At 52.5% G+C, this 17003-nt stretch overlaps 1 protein-coding gene across 1 annotated transcript in view; it reads left to right on the forward strand.

Annotated features, from left to right (window-relative positions):
* Positions 1-373: 373 nt before the first annotated feature.
* The window catches only part of NAGK (N-acetylglucosamine kinase), a 27454-nt gene continuing 10824 nt past the window's right edge, over positions 374-17003 (forward strand). Inside the window, exons 1-4 of the mRNA XM_015413866.1 lie at positions 374-429; positions 10660-10744; positions 12248-12346; positions 14748-14889. Of these exons, the coding sequence (XP_015269352.1) occupies positions 374-429; positions 10660-10744; positions 12248-12346; positions 14748-14889 (382 nt within the window). The remainder of the gene's footprint in view (positions 430-10659; positions 10745-12247; positions 12347-14747; positions 14890-17003) is intronic.

The following is a 17003-nucleotide window of genomic DNA, read 5'->3' on the forward strand; positions in this document are numbered from 1 at the left end:
CAGCAAAGAGCGCAACGGGCATGAGGGATCTTCCAAGCCGCCCTGTACTGAAGGATGTCCTTGAACGCCCCCCCCCCCAAACTGTGCTGCCAATCAAAAGAGACAAGAGCGCCTGGAAATCAACATTCTGTGTCTGTGTCCTTGTTTTATCTGAGACGAACAGACTATTTGATACAGGAGGCAGGAAAACGGCCAGAGATGGGGCGAAACATCTCCCAGAGTGTCCGAGGAACTGGTATGTAGTAGAGTTGCCAACCTCCAGGTGCGGCCTGGAGATCTCCTGAAATTATGACTGATCTCCAGACTGCACCAGGGAGGCTTATGGGGTAAGGCTGACGATGATGCTGAGCCATCTCCCGGGCCATGTGCCACGATGCGCACCCTGCAGGTTGGCTACCTGCGACCTAGATCTTTGTCCAACCCGCTTGCGTGACAGACAGTCCACACCGCAGGCTTTTCCTCATCCTCATTTTGCTTGCTTGTGTGTTCCTGTTGCTTGTGGGGGTGGGACACTTTTCCACATGTGCTTTGCCCCCTCTAGTGGTTGATTCGATATTGCACCGCTTTGTGTCCGGCATAAAACCCTGCAGTTTAAATCTGCCGGTTTTATGCCGGACATAGAGCGCTGAAATACTGAATCGACCACTAGAGGGAGCAAAATATGTGCAGAACAGGGGGGAAACCCCTAAGCGATGTGAACACACAAGCAAGGAAAACAAGAATGCAGAAAAGCCTTATTATCTCTGACCCGCTGGCTAATCCCTGTCCCCATCCCGCCCCCTTTCCATGCCACCAGATCCAGACCAGATTTTCCATCATTGATCTTGTAGAAGCACTGGCAGAAGACCGCTGTAATCGTGAGGAGTTCATTGGTGCACAACATTTTCCTCCATTTTGCCCTCCCCGCCATCAAACGGCTTTTTGCAGGTCAGGACTGAACATTCTCTTTCCACTCTAACTCTCCATCCTTGTTCTATTGTTTTGTTCTGTATTAAACTGTGTTCTTTCCTGCACTGGAGCAGAAGGGAAGGCGTCATTCTTACCCGTATTGGATGCTTGCCACTTCTTGCCAAGGCCAGTATGACGAAACTCCGTAGCTGGATACAAAAGCGTCAGGAGTAGGCTCAGAGATCTGAACCTCAGCCCAGGCTAGAGAAGAAGGAGAAAAAGAAGGATTGGATTTATACCCCGCCCTTCACTACCCAAAGGAGTCTCAGAGCGGCTGACAAACTCCTCTCCCTTCCCCTCCCCACAACAGACACCACCTGTGAGGTAGGCGGAGCTCAGAGAGCTCTCTTGACAGAAACGGCTCTTTTTCAAGGACAGCTCTGAGAGAACTATGGCTTGCCCAAGGTCATCCAGCAGGTGCAAACGGAGGAGTGGGGAATCAGACCCGGTTCTCCCAGATTAGAGTCCGCACACTTAACCACTACACCAAACTGGTTCTCAGCAGGGCTGAGCGGTTTGACCAGGGGGAGAGGTTCCCGTCCGCTGTCACTCTTCGGCCTTTCAGACAGCTGAAGGAATTAAGGGACATAAGGGTATTATTCACTTGCATTAACTCCTCTGTAGATATGATTGCCTTCTGCAGACTACCTTAGACTACTTAAATCTATTTTCCTTTCCAAGAAAGTAGGGGCTGTGGCTCAGGGGTAGAACCTCGGCATGCAGAAGGTCCCCAGTTCAATTCCCGGCATCTCCAGGTAGAAAGGACCAGGCAGGAGGTGATGATAAAGACCTCTGCCTGAGACCCTGCAGAACTGTAAAGAGGGGCTGTGGCTCAGTGGAAGAAGCTCTGCTTGGCATTCAGAAGGTCCCCAGTTCAATCCCCGGCATCTCCAGTTAGAAAGGACCAGGCAGAAGGTGATGTGAAAGACCTCAGCCTGAGACCCCAGAGAGCAGTAAAGAGGGGCTGTGGCTCAGTGGCAGAGCATCTGCTTGGCATGGAGTGCCTCACAATCCTCACTGGTTTTTACCACCCTGAACAACTTTGTATCATCCACAAATTTAGCCACTTCACTGCTTACTCCCATCTCCAAATCATTAATGAACAAGTTAAAAAGCAGTGGACCAAGTACTGATCCCTGCGGTACCCCACTGCTTACCACCCTCCACTGAGAAAATTGCCCATTTATACTCACTCTCTGTTTTCTATGAATTAGCCAGTTTTTGATCCATAAAAGGACTTGTCCTTCTATCCCATGATTTTTGAGCTTACTTAGGAGCCTTTGATGAGGAACTTTATCAAAAGCTTTCTGGAAGTCAAGGTAAACAATATCTATTGGATCCCCCTTGTCCACATGTTTGTTCACCCCCTCAAAGAACACTAACAGGTTAGTGAGACAAGATCTTCCCTTACAGAAACCGTGCTGAGTCTGCCTCAATAGGTTTTGTTCATCTATGTGCCTACTAATTCTTTCCTTAATAATGGTTTCCACCAATTTACCCGGTATCGACGTCAGACTGACTGGCCTGTAATTTCCCGGATCTCCTCTGGAACCCTTTTTAAAGATGGGAGTGACATTAGCTACCTTCCAATCCTCAGGAATGGAGGCAGATTTTAAGGAAAGATTACATATCTTTGTCAGGAGATCCACAAGTTCACATTTGAGTTCTTTCAGAACTCTCGGATGTATGCCATCTGGGCCTGGTGATTTTTCAGTTTTTAAGTTGTCTATCAGTTTTAGGACCTCCTCTCTCAGCCTGAGAACCTGGAGACCTCAGCCTGAGAACCTGGAGAGGTGTAAAGAGGGGCTGTGGCTCAGTGGAAGAGCCTCTGCTTGGCATGCAGAAGTCCCCAGGTTCAATCCCCGGCATCTCTAGGTAAAACAGACCAGGCCGGAGGTGATGCGAAAGACCTCAGCCTGCGAACCCTGGAGAGCTGCTGCGAGTCCGAGTGGGTGACGCTGACCTTGATGGAGCAATTGTCTGATTCAGTCTAAGGCAGCTGCAGATGTGTTCTTGTGTTCGTTATTCTCCGTATCGTACAGAGGGAAATAAGCATTTGGCAGTGCAGATCTCCATGAAACAGGGCTCCTGGGGAAAAGGGGGCCCTGAGGAACAACATGGGTGTGTGTCTGTGTACTCTGTAGGGGGGTGGTGGAAATGGGAAGAAAACGAAGCCTGGATTCAACCCCAGATGACCGTGCGGATCCCATCAGACGCCCAGACTGGCTGGGCAACTTGCCACTCGTTGGCTTTCCCACCCTAGAGGGGAGGGCACAGCTGCTGATGACCCCCACCCCCACTAGCCCCCACCTAAAAACGTCTGTCACTCAGAGGATCCTGGCCAGGAGGGACCTGACAGCCAAGCTAATTGCTGCCTTTGAAAAGGAGCCCTCCGTCTTCATTTGCATTTACGTTCTGGGGGAGAGAAGTGGCCCTGCAGGGCAAAGGGTGGCAGCCGGTCATTTGCTTCACACACAATTTTTGAATGACATCAAATCGGGGGGGGGGGGTGGAAGGGGCCCCCCAAAGGCATCTGCACCAGTCCATTCATCCAGGCTACATCAGACCACAAGCAATGCTCCCTCTAAGCTGTGGAGTCTTCTGAGCAAAAATCCTACTTTGTGAGCTCCTGGCATTAAAGTGGTGAGCGAGTGATTGGGCTGCTGCCAGTGTTCCCTCTAAGCTGAGTTAGTGTGAGTTGGCTCACAGTTTTTTAGCCTCCAGCTCACACATTTTTGTCTCAGCTCAGGGAGGAGGGCTCTAGAGCAAACTAATTCATACAGTAGCCAAATCACTTGCTCACAGCTTTAATGCCAGCAGCTCAGAGTAGAATTTTTGCTCACAAGACTCCACAGCTTAGAGAGAACATTGGCTGCTGCATCAATTTGTTTGCTCTGGAGCCCTCCTTCCTGAGCAAAGACAGAAATCTGTGAGCCGGAGGCTAAAAAACTGTGAGCCGGCTCACACTGGCTCAGCTTAGAGGGAACACTGCCAGTGCTGACCAATGCTCCCTCTAAGCTGCAGAGTCCTGTGAGCAAAAACCCTACTTTGTGAGCTCCTGGCATTCAAGTGGTGAGCGAGCGATTTGACTGCTGCATCAATTAGTTTGCTCTGGAGCCCTCCTTTCTGAGCCGAGACAAAAATGCGTGAGCTGGAAACTAGAAGACTGTGAGCTAGCTCACACTCACTCAGCTTAGAGGGAACACGGACCACAAGAACAAACCACACCAGGAAGGCAAACGGCATAGGAGCAACAGGCGTTTCCGCCAAGCTCAGTTTTGGCACCGCTGGTTAATAGGGTTGCCAGGTTTCCGGCCACTGCCAGGGGATGGGGATTCCAGGCCGTTCTACATCAAGAGTGAGTGGCTGACAGACAGAGAGACAAAGATAGAGAGAGATAATGGGTGGGGGAAGAGGGGAGGAAGCAACCGCAGAACTGGAGTTGGGACTGGGGAGGACTCCTCGCTGCAACTCGCCCATCTCCAGCACTGCTTTACCTGCACCATGAATGGCTAAATAGCAGGAGAAAGTTTTAAAAGGGCATCTGAGCCTGCAACTGCAAAGCCTTGCAAGCGGGAGAGAAGGATCGTTCTCACCCCAGTCTCTGTAGCTGCGGGCTCAGCTGTCCTTTAAAAACGTTTTCTCTGGCTTCTAAGTGCTTCTCCCTCCCTCCTCCCCCCCCCAGCTTGGGCACTGCTGCTTCCCACTGCTTCTCTCTTCTGTCTAGAAGCCAGAGGGAAGTTAAAAAAGGACAGCTGACACATCATGAATGGATGGGTGGGCACAGTGACTGAGAGGTAGGGGAGCAGGTGGAGAGGAGTCGGGATTTCCTTCAACCAGTGCCAGTTTGTACACACCACTTTTTTGGGTATTTTTTGTATCTTTCAGATGTGCATGTGTGGGTGCGCATGCGTGTGTGTGCACCTGGAAGTCAGAGTGATCTCCGGTGACTGACCCCTACTGGGGTCTTCTCTTCCATTTTATCCCCACAGCAACCCTGCGAGGTAGGCTAGGCTGAGAGTGGCTGACTGGCCCAAGGTCACCCAGCGAGTGCCCGTGGCAGAGTGGGGATTCAAACCTGGGTCTCCCATATCCTAGAGAAGAAGAACAGAAGAACAGAAGAGACACCAATGTTGGATCAGGCCAAAGGCCAATCCAGTCCAACACTCTGTGTCACACAGTGGCCAGAAATACCAGTGCCATCAGAAGAGAAGAGATTGGATTTATACCCCGCCCTTCACTACCCAAAGGCGTCTCAGAGCGGCTGACAAACTCCTTTCCCTTCCCCTCCCCACAACAGACACCCTGGGAGGTAGGTGGGGCTGAGAGAGCTCTTGACAGAATTGTCCTTGAGAGAACAGCTCTGACAGAACTGTGGCTTGCCCAAGGTCATCCAGCCAGGTTCAAGTGGAGGAGTGGGGAATCAAACCCAGTTCTCCCAGATTAGAGTCCACGCACCTAACCACTACACCAAACTGGTTCTCTCTAGCATTCAAGTCTCCCTGTGCTCACAACCACTTTTAGGGGAACAACGTCTGAAGGGTTTGGGGTGGGGCCATTTGGGCCATCTGGTGGCTGCAGGATCCGTTGTTTGTGCCTCCGCTTTGGCTCAGATCCCTCAAGGAGCCTCATTTGGCCTAAAGATTTGATCTTGCCGGGGGGCTGCTCAACAAACACGGAGGTGTGACTGAACATCTCAAACGAAGGCATGCTTCTGTCACAATAACGTCATGCGTGATCTCTTCCAGCAGCACTAGGGTCACTGCAATCCCTTAAAATATTTCCATGCAAACCAAACTTGACAAGCCTCCACTGTTTATTTTCTGATCTCTGGCACCCTCTCATGTCAGCCCCACAACATTGCTCCTGAGAGTCCAAAAGGAGAGAGAAAATAGAGGTTTCCCCCCAGTTTGGAACAGAAACTGCTTCTCGGGGTTGTGCACGCAAACCCCAGAACTGCTGAGAGTGGCTGACTGGCCCAAAGAGTGAGTAACACTTGGAATTCACTGCCACAGGAAGTGGTGGTGGCTACAAGCATGAACGGCTTCAAAAGGGAATTAGATAAGCATACGGAGCAGGGGGCCATCAGTATCTATTAGCCACAAGGTATAGATGGGGGCTCTGGGGCAAGTGATGCTCTGTCATCTTGGTGCTTGGGGGGGGGGGTCAACAGTGGGAGGGCTTCTAATGTCCTGGCCCCACTGGTGGACCTCCTGATGGCACCTGGTATTTTTGGCCACTGTGTGATATAGAGTGTTGGACTAGGTGGGCCTTTGGCCTGATCCAACACTGGCGTCTCTTATGTTCTTATGCTAGGTTCAGCCCCAGAAGGGTAGAGAGTCCATGAACGGAGCAGAGCAACACATGGGAACGCAGATGGCGAGGGGCTTGGAGCACCTTCCCTATGAGGAAAGGCTGGGGAGGCTTCGGACTTCTCAGTTTGGAAAAGGGACAACATCCCCCAAATAGCAGAACTCGAGGGAATCCAATAAAGCTGATGGGCAGTAGGTTCGGGGCAGACAAAAGGAAATACTACTTTACACTGAGCGTGATTAAAATACAGAATTCGCTGCCAGAGGCCACAGGAATCAACAGCTTGGAAAGGGAATTAGATTCATGGAAGAGAGGTCGATCAGTGGCTACTGGTGTAGTGGGTAAGTGCGTGGTCTGGTGTAGTGGTGAAGTGCGCGGACTCTAATCTGGGAGAGCCGGGTTTGATTCCCCACTCCTCCACTTGCACCTGGCGGGATGACCTTGGGCAAGCCATAATTCTGTGAAAAAGTCCTTGAAAAAAGAGCAGTTTCTTTCAAGAGCTCTCTCAGCCCCACCTGCCTCACAAGCTGTGGTGGGGAGGGGAAGGGAGAGGAGTTTGTAAGCCGCTCTGAGACACCTTTGGGTAGTGAAGGGCGGGGTAGAAATACAATCTCTTCTTCTCCTTCTACTAGCCATGGTGACTGAGGGGAACCTCCAGTTTAGTGTACTGGTTGGGAGAACCAAGCTGGGTTCCCCACTCCTCCACATGCAGCTGCTGGTGTGACCTTGGGTCAGTCACAAGTTCTCTCAGAGCTGTTATCTCAGGAGCAGCTCTCGAAAGAGCTCTCTCAGCCCCACCAACATCACAGTGTTTGTTGTGGGGAGGGGAGGGGAAAGGAGATCGTAAGGTGCTCTGAGACTTCTTTCGGGTAGTGAAGGGCGGGGTATAAATCCCATCTCTTCTTCTTCACATTCAGAGGCACTAAACCTCTGAATCCCGGAGTGAAGAGGCAACATCAGGGGAAGGCCTCAGCCGCTCTGCCCTGTTGTTGGCCCTCCAGAGGAACTGGTTGCACATTTTGTGAGACAAGATGCTAGACTGGATGGACCCTCACTGGTCTGACCCAGGAGGGCTCTTCTGATGTTCCTATCAGGGGATTGCCTCAGCCGTTCTGCCCTGTCGTTGGCCCTCCTGAGGAACTGGCTGGCCCCTGTGTGAGATGGAAGGCTGGGCTACATGGACCCTCCCTGGTCTGATCCAGCAGGGCTTTTCTGAGGTTCCTATCAGGGGAAGGCCTCAGCCGTTCTGCCCTGTTGCTGGCCCTCCAGGGGAACTGGCTGGCCCCTGTGTGAGACAGGAGGCTGGACTGGATGGACCCTCACTGGTCTGATCCAGCAGGGCTCTTCTGATGTCTTTATCAGGGGAAGGCCTCGGCCTCTCTGCCCTGTTGCTGGCCCTCCTGAGGAACTGGCTGGCCCCTGTGTGAGACGGGAGGCTGGGCTACATGGACCCTCCCTGGTCTGACCCAGCAGGGCTCTTCTGAGGTTCCTATCAGGGGAAGGCCTCGGCCTCTCTGCCCTGTTGCTGGCCCTCCAGAGGAACTGGTTGGCCCCTGTGTGAGACGGGAGGCTGGACTGGATGGACCCTCACTGGTCTGATCTAGCAGGGCTCTTCTGATGTTTGCTGGGGAACTCTGTAACTTTTTTCTGGGCTCCCATCCCCTCGGGCCCTTGTTATTGTGTTTCTGAGCTAGAGATGTGATGTCCAGTTTTTCCTTCTTCCACGGGGACTGCATTGCAAGACTTTGGGATTTGGTGGACCAGAGAAGTTGTATTTTGGTCACCACAAGGCTGTCTTGAGCAATAATCAGTTGCTCAACGGAATTCAAAGACCTGATCCCCTGCAAGTTTCTGTTCCCTATTACAATCATGTGCTTAGTTGAACAGACATCGTTGCACTGTTCTGTATCTTGGAAAGGTCTGACGTAAAGAAATGTATTACCTCACATTGTCTTGCAAATTCTGTTCCTAGTTTGGCCCATGGATCTGACACAGGGAGAGGTTGTACACACTCTAGGGTTTCCCTTGCTCGAAAGCCAGTCGAATCCAACTCTAGGGGGCAGTGCTCATCTCCGTTTCCAAGCCGAAGAGCCAGCACTGTCCGAAGACGTTTCCGTGGTCATGTGGCCGGCATGACTAGACGCCAAGGCGTGCAGAACGCTGTTACTTTCCCACTGGTGGTATCTATTTATCGACTTGCAATGTCTTGCTTTCGAACTGCTAGGTTGGCAGGAGCTGGGGCCAGAGATGGGAGCTCACTCCGTCATGCGGCACTCGGGTCTCGAACTGCTGAACTACCGACCATCCGGTCTGTCACATTTTGTAAATCTTATAAATAAAACATTGTTTTAACCGGGTTTGGTTCCCCACTCCTCCACTTGCAGCTGCTAGATGACCTTGGGCAAGCCATAGTTATGACAAGAGCTATCCTTGAAAAAGAGCAGTTTGTGTCAGAGTTCTTTAAGCCCCACCTGCCTCACAGGGAGGGGAAGGGAAAGGAGTTTGTAAGCCGCTCTGAGACTCCGAGTGAAGGGCCGGGTATAAATCCAGTCTCCCCCTCCTCCTCCAGATTGGTGTAGTGGTTAGGAGCGAGGACTCTAATCTGGGAGAACCGGGCTTGATTTCCCACTCCTCCTCCACTTGCAGCTGCTGGATGACCTTGGGCAAGCCACAGTTCTGATAAGAGCTGTCCTTGAAAAAGAGCAGTTTCTGTCAAGAGCTCTCTCAGCCCCGCCTACCTCACAGGGTGTCTGTTGTGGGGAGGGGAAGGGAAAGGAGTTTGTAAGCCGCTCTGAGACTCCGAGTGAAGGGCCGGGTATAAATCCAGTCTCCCCCTCCTCCTCCAGATTGGTGTAGTGGTTAGGAGCGAGGACTCTAATCTGGGAGAACCGGGCTTGATTTCCCACTCCTCCTCCACTTGCAGCTGCTGGATGACCTTGGGCAAGCCACAGTTCTGATAAGAGCTGTCCTTGAAAAAGAGCAGTTTCTGTCAAGAGCTCTCTCAGCCCCGCCTACCTCACAGGGTGTCTGTTGTGGGGAGGGGAAGGGAAAGGAGTTTGTCAGCTGCTCTGAGATTCCTTTGGGTATAAATCCAATCTCCTCCTCTTCTTCTTGTTTTATAGATCTATCTATATATAAAAGGTAAAGGTTCCCTTGCTCGAAAGCCAGTCGAGTCCGTTGCGGTGCTCATCTCCGTTTCCAAACCTAAGAGCCAGCGCTGTCCAAAGACATTTCCGTGGTCAATGTGGCGCACAGAACGCTGTTACCTTCCCACCAAAGTGGTACCTACTTATCTACTTGCAATTTCTTGCTTTCGAACTATGTTGTTGTGGTTGTTCAGTCGCACAGTCGAGTCCGACTCTCCGCGACCCCATGGACCAGATCCCTTCAGACCTTCCTGTCTTCCGGCCGTCCTCTGAAGTTTGCTCAATTTCATGTTCTTGCATCTATGACACTATCTATATACGTATATAATTTATACTACATATAAATAGTTCGAACTATATACGTATATAATTTATATTATATACGTATAAAATTTATATTACATGCCTATAAAATGTATATTATATGTAGTATAAACTCGCGGGTGCCCCCTGGCGGAGGACGGAGCTCCCGGGAGCGCCCTCGTGTACGGAGCTCCAGCCCGGGTACAGCAGCAGCATTCCGGGCGGGAGGCCTCGCCGCTCCCCCTCCGGCCCCTTCGCCGCCCTTCGCCCCGCGAGCGTCTCCCTGCAGAGCAGGAAGGGCCGGCCGAGCGCTGCCAACCTCCAGGCGGAGCCTGGAGTTCCCCTGCGGTTGCAGCTGCTCTGCAGACCTGGCAGACCTAGGGTTGCCAGCCTCCAGGTGGAGCCTGGGGAGCTCCCGCTTTTGCAACTTGATCTCCAGCTGGCAGAGATGAGCTCCGGGCTGCTTGGAAGGGTGGACTCCCTGGCCTTGGATCCTGCGGAGGCCCCTCCCCAAGCCCCACCCTCTCCCGGCTCCACCCCCAAAGTCTCCAGGTATTTCCCAACCCAGACCTGGCAACCCTAGGGAGGAAGCAGCTCTGTGGCATCACATCCCCCTGCGCCACCCCCAGAGTTCCAGCAGTAGCCCAAGCCAGAGCTGGCAACCTGGAGAAGGCTGTTGGGAGATCGAGCACGGGCCGCTGGTGGCTGACAGTCGAGGGGACTCCTTGCCACAGGAAACGGGCCAAGGAGGGCAGCGCCTGACCACCTTCCCCTCCATAGACAGAGCAGAAATCAGCCCCCCCCCCAGCCCTAGGGAGAGGGAGGGCTGGCCTTGAAGTACTTAAGCTGGCGACTGACCGTGGCCCCCGGATCCCCTGTTCTGGGGGGGGGGGCTGTTCGGGGGGGGGGCTGAGCCGGCTGACTGTGTGGCTGCCTCCTTTCTCCCCAGAGGGGGCACCCATTCCAAGGTGGTGCTGATATCGCAGGATGGCAAGATTGTGGCCGAGAGCGAGGGGCCCTGCACCAACCACTGGGTAAGGATCCGCCCCTCCACACACCAAGGGGGGGCGGGCGGGGTAAGGAACATACCAGAAGCTGCTTCATACTGAATCAGTCTCTTGCTCCAGCAAGGTCGGTCTTGTCCGCGCAGGCCGGCAGCCGCTCTCCAGGGTCTCCGTCTGAGGTCTTTCACATCCCCTGCCTGGTCCTTTTAATGGCGACGGGGACCTTCTGCATGCCAAGCAGAGGCTCTTCCACTGAGCCACAGCCCCTCTTGACAGCTCTCCAGGGTCTCAGGCGGAGGTCTTTCCCATCACCTCCTGCCTGGTCCTTTTTAACTGGAGATGCCGGGGATTGAACCTGGGACCTTCTGCATGCCAAGCAGAGGCTCTGCCACTGAGCCACAGCCCCTCTTTACAGCTCTCCAGGGTCTCAGGCTGAGGTCATTGACATCACCTCCTGCCTGGTCCTTTCTAACTGGAGATGCCGGGGATTGAACTGGGGGCCTTCTGCGTGCCAAGCAGACGCTCTGCTGCTGAGCCTCGGCCCCTCCGCCTTGAATTGCAGTGAGAAAAGCGGGCTACAGATAATGTCAATAAGTCACCGATGTCTGTATGAAGTCGAGTGAATGTATAGCTTGCTTCTCTCTCAGACACTCAAGCCGTATCGCATCCTTCTCCTCTCTTTTTCCCTCACGACAGCCCTGTGAGGAAGGTTAGGCTGAGAGTGTGTGTCTGACCCAAGGTCACCCAATATGGTTCCAGGGCACGAGCAGAAATTAAAACCTGGGTCTCTCTCGCTGACCTGGATAGGCCAGGCAAGCCCGATCTCGTCAGATCTCGGAAACTAAGGAGGGCCCACTCTGGGATGCACTTGGATGGGAGACCTCCTTGGAATACCAGAGGTGTGAGGTGGGGGCAGGCTTTATTCAGCCGCCTCTCTGAATATCCTCCAGACCCCCAGTAGGGGTCAGTCGCCAGAGGTCACCATGACTTCCAGGTGCACACACACACACATTAGAATATACAAAAAACAGACCTGGGCCTCTCAAATCTTAGCCCGATATCTAACTACTATATCACACAGTCTCTAGTCACCTACATTTTCCAAAACAGGAAGATTTTTTTTTGGGGGGGGGGGCACACATTCTCCCTGCTTTTCTCCAAATCTCTCTGCTGCAGGGAGGCAGTATTCCCTCTAAGCTGAGTTAATGTGAGCTAGCTCACGGTTTTTTAGTGCCCAGCTCACAGATTTTTGTCTGAGCTCAGGAAGGAGGGCTCCAGAGCAAGCTAATTTAATAATAAAAATAATAAATCTTTCAATTTATTTATTTATGCAGTAGCCAAATCGCTCGCTCACAGCTTTAATGCCAGTAGCTCACAAAGCACAATTTTTGCTCACAAGACTCCACAGCTTAGAGGGAACATTGCAGGGAGGGGGGTAGATTTCAGTGGGGTGGGGGCTTGAGGAAGTTCTGATGGTTTGGGTGTTCCCGACCGTAATGGAGATATCCTTGCTTCTGTTCTGTTCCCGAGCAGCTGGTCGGCTCGGACAAATGCCTGGAGCGGATCGAGGCCATGGTCCGCGAAGCCAAAGGGAAGGCGGGTGTCGGCGTGCAGGTCCCGCTGCGCTCCCTGGTGAGTGTCCCCGCCCCCATCCTCCCTGGCGCCTCCTTCCTCCAAGCGGGCGGGCCCAGCCTGCTTTCAGGCCTTCCCCATCTCGGAGGCGCCCTCCTGAAATCTCAGAGCCCTGGTTGGGTGGGACAGCCATTGGCCAGACAAGACTGTGCTGTGCATAAACGGGTGGTCCTCTTACGCTTCCCCAGAGGATGGGTTTCACCTGCATGGTCTCCTGCCCTTGCAAGGGGGAGGGACGCAGAGAGAGAGAGAGTCCAGGCTCCAGCACCCACCACACAGACTTCGGCTGCTTCCTAAGAACATAAGAGATGCCAATGTTGGATCAGGCCAAAGGCCCATCCAGTCCAACACTCTGTATCACACAGTGGCCAGAGCTCACCGTAATGCTCAAGAGTTCCTTAACAGACAGAGGACAGTGGGAAGATTTCCCCAAAGGTAGAAAGCTTGCAGGCTCTCCATATAGATGAAGGAGGAGAGGAGAGAAGGTGACTGGATTTATAGCCCACCCTTCACTCAGAGTCTCAGACAGGCTTACAATCTCCTTTCCCTTCCCCTCCCCACAACAGGCACCCTGTGAGGTAGGCGGGGCTGAGGGAGCTCTTTCAAGGACTGCTTGTGAGAGAACAGCTCTGGGAGAACTTGTGACTGACCCAAGGTCACACCAGCAGGCGCAAGTGGAAAAGTGTGGGGAATCAAACCCGGTTCTCCCAGATTAGAGTCCGCGCACTTAACCACGACACCAAACTGGCTCTCCAAATCAGGAGTCCCCAAACTTTTTGAGCCTGCGTGCACGTTTGGGCACAGCGTGGCTGTCACGGGACCTGGAGCCGACCATGTAATGGCTGCCGTGAGCGGTGGAGCCACACACAGCCAAGTGCAGGGGACAAGAGGGGTAATTAAAAACACAATGACAAAGAGCGGTGAGATAGAGAAAACCAACACTGTAGCGGAAACAATGTTGTTTTAATTTGCGCAGCCAATCAGATCTTCAGAAGTCCCGCTGGGCAGGTGCCCTGCCTGACCCCGCCCACTTTCTAAAAAGACTTGGTGGTTACCAGGAAAGATGTCGACAGAAGCCAGTGTGCCCAGGGGCACTGCGTTGGGGACCCCTGGTATAGTTCAAGGAACGTCCCGCAGCTCTGGCCACGAAAATATTGGTCCAGGTGGGTCGTGGGGAGGCCTCCCCTTCAACAGGTGTATGTTCCGCTGTCTCCACGGGTGTCAGGAACTTTAGGCAGGTACTCCACACACCCAGGCTTCTTCAGAAGATAAGTGTTTATTCCACCAGGCTCCTGCCTGGTGGAATGAGCTCCCGGAGGAGATCCGGGCCCTGCGGGACCTTATACAGTTCTGCAGGGCCTGTAAAACGGAGCTCTTCCACCAGGCCTTTGGGTAGGAGCTGCCGCCGCGCTATACCACCACCGCGGTGATACCATCCATCTACCATACCTTGGGGAGTAGATGTTGCCCGACTGTGCTGCGGAAATATTGCTCCTGGCGCTCTCGCTATCAAGAACACTGGCTGCAAATGTGGGTTGCTGTATTTTTTGTAAATTCTATGTAGATTTTTGTAGCACCAAATGTTATTATATATGTAATACTGTTTTTATTGTACCCAATTTTTAAACTTGTTGTTAGCCACCCTGAGCCACTGGGTAGGGCGGGATAAAAATCTCAAAAATAAATAAATAAATATAAATAAATATTTATTGTGGTAAGGCAGAACTAAAGTACATGTATACAGCTCGTGTTAAGAATGCCTTGTAATAAGATGGCTACTAACTTATAGGATATAATGAAGTTTTCTCATGCGCGCTTTGGGCCCTGCCAACAAGCAAACATTTATGCGGGCAAAGCAGTTACAATTCCCAGGCTTGGGGAATTACAGCAAAGCATCTTCAAGGCCAATGTGCAGATAGCAGGAGCGCTAGGCAGAGAGGCGCTGAGAACGGGAGGGAGATAAAATCCCCCTTCACATTCCAACACCATGGCAGGGTTACCTGACAACGTGTGCCTTCCAGAGTGCAGGATTCTCTGAGCCTAACGACACATCAAGTTTTTATAATGAGTCCGGTCCAGCATCCCCAGACCCAACTAGCTTTCCCTGCATCCAGGTGGTCTTTCTCACGTCTCCAGCGGCTGAGCATGCAGCTGCAAAAGGAAATGCCCCCTGGGGCCATCTACTGGCGAGGCAGAACAGCCCCCCCACACACACACATTGCAGTCCCCAGCCAAACTGGGCTCCCACGATAATTTAAAAAGCAGCTCCCTGCGGTTCCCGGGAAGGCAGATTGGGTCTAGGACACTCTGGCCCTGCTAAATATGTCATGTCGCCTGGCCTAGGTGCGTCTGCTTGGGGAGGGGGAGGCAAGGAGTTCACCGTGGGGTCCGGCTGTTGCAGGGTCTGTCCCTGAGTGGAGGGGAGCAGAAAGAAGCCATCCAGAAGCTGATCGAGGAGCTGAAGACGCGCTTCCCCCAGCTCAGTGAGAGTTACTACATCACCACGGACGCCATTGGGGCCATGGCCACGGCGACCGACCACGGTAAGAGGGCTGGATTGTGGGAGAGTCGCTTTGGTGGGCGGTCAAGTTAGTGGGTAGTGCAAGTTTTCCATTAAGTGGTCTTGCGAAGGGCTGAGCTGGAAGCTGAGCGAGACCGGCACGTTCTGCTGCGGATTTTGCAAGACCGAGGGGGCTTTTGTGCACGCTGAAAAATGCACCGTCAATGCACTTTAGCAGTAAGGGGAGAGCGGCCTATAAATCGAAAAAATAAATAAATAAAATAATCTGCAAGTGGATCTTGCCATTTCACACAGCAAAATCCAGAGTACATTGTAAGTGGATTGTTCAACGTGTGCGAATAGTCTTCTTTGCACGGCAGTTAAGATAAATGTTGCTAAACCTGAGCGCTGCACAATCAGTGTGGCTACTCGGGTTTAGCAACATTTCCCAGTCGATTCAGCTCTTTTGCTACCAAGCCCATCAAGGAGTGCTTAAACTGAATTTCACTCTTCTGCTTCAAGGCATGGCAAAGAACATGTGTCTAGAGATAACTCCAAGTGGGTGGCTGGGTTTGTCTGTAGCAGCAACTAAGTCTTAGGTTTTAAAGGTAAAGGTTTCCCTTGCTCGAAAGCCAGTCGAATCTGACTCTAGGGATGCAGTGCTCATCTCTGTTTCCAAGCCCAAGAGCCGGCACTGTCCGAAGACGTTTCCGTGGTCATGTGGCCGGCATGACTAGATGCCGAGGCGCACGGAACGCTATTGCCTTCCCACCAAAGCGGTACCTACTTGCAATTTCTTGCTTTCCAACTGCTAGCTGAGGCCAGAGACGGGAGCTCACTCCGTCATGCGGCACTCGGGTCTCGAACTGCTGGACCACCGACCTTCCGGTCTGCAGTTCAGCGTCTTAACCACTTGAGCCACTGCAGCTCAAGTCTTGGGACACCTTAAATATTAGGAAAATATATCCCAGCACAAGCATTTGTGAGCCAGAACTCCTTTCTCAGCTGATTCACAAACGTTTATGCTGGAATATGGCTTGAGTCCAGTGGCACCTTTAAGACCCAACAAAATTTAATTCTGGGTATCGGCTTTCCGTGTGCAGGCACACTTCTTCGGATTCAAACTTTGTTCCATTGCTTCAAGCCAACACAGCTACCCCCTGAATCTGTGCTGGACTATGTTTTCCTCGTCTTTATGGATCCACAGGCCTCCTGATTGACTTTGCCTCTAGGAAGATGATCTGAATGGGTGCCCACTTTGGTGGCTCACACCGCTTTCATCATCGAACAAATGGTGAAGTCATGGGAATGGGGATTTTGAAAACCATTTAGTCTTATGCACAGAACGTGTGGCTTTTCCCATTGTCTTGAAAAAGGGTAATATTCAGCGACTGCTTAGAAACTGTGGCCTGTCGCTGAGGCACTGATCTTTCCAAATGGGTTAGCGTTTGAAAAAAACTTTCAGTCGACTGAAGTTATGGAAGCCACTTCAGTCCCAGTGCTGGGGTGAAAAAGAAGAAGAGATTGGATTTATACCCCTTGCCCTTCTCTCAGAGTGTCTTACAAACTCCTTCCCCTTCCGCTTCCCACAACAGACACCCTGGGAATCGGGTAGGGCTGAGAGAGTGCCGACAGTAACTGCTCTTTCTAGGACAGCTCTTGTCAGAACTGTGGCTTGCCCAAGGTCATCCAGCAGCTGCAAGTGGAGGAGTGGGGAATCAAACCCGGTTCTCCCAGATTAGAGTCCGCGCACTGAACCACGACACCAAACTGAAGAGCTTAGCCAGGAAGGGACCCCACCCTGACTGCTCACACCACCATGGAGAGGGGCCCCCTACAGTGCTGTACTTCTAGGGGCCAGGCTGGAGTTGCCTGTGTTTGGAGGGGAGGTGGGACAGACAGAAGAGGAAGCAGCGGTGGGTGATGAGTAACCCTCGGCTGTGGGTGTACGTAGAAACATAGTGCTGGAAGGGATCCCCAAGGGTCATAAGAGACGCCAATGTTGGATCAGGCCAAAGGCCCATCCAGTCCAACACTCTGTGTCACACAGTGGCCAGAAATACCAGGTACCCCCAGGAGGTCCACCAGTGGGGCCAGGACATTAGAAACCCTCCCACTGTTGACCCCCCCCCCCCCCACCCCACAAAGAACGGAGAA

This window comes from Gekko japonicus, unplaced genomic scaffold (genome assembly GCF_001447785.1).
Source record: "Gekko japonicus isolate JY-2015 unplaced genomic scaffold, Gekko_japonicus_V1.1 scaffold1252, whole genome shotgun sequence".
In the NCBI taxonomy this organism is placed as follows: domain Eukaryota; kingdom Metazoa; phylum Chordata; class Lepidosauria; order Squamata; family Gekkonidae; genus Gekko; species Gekko japonicus.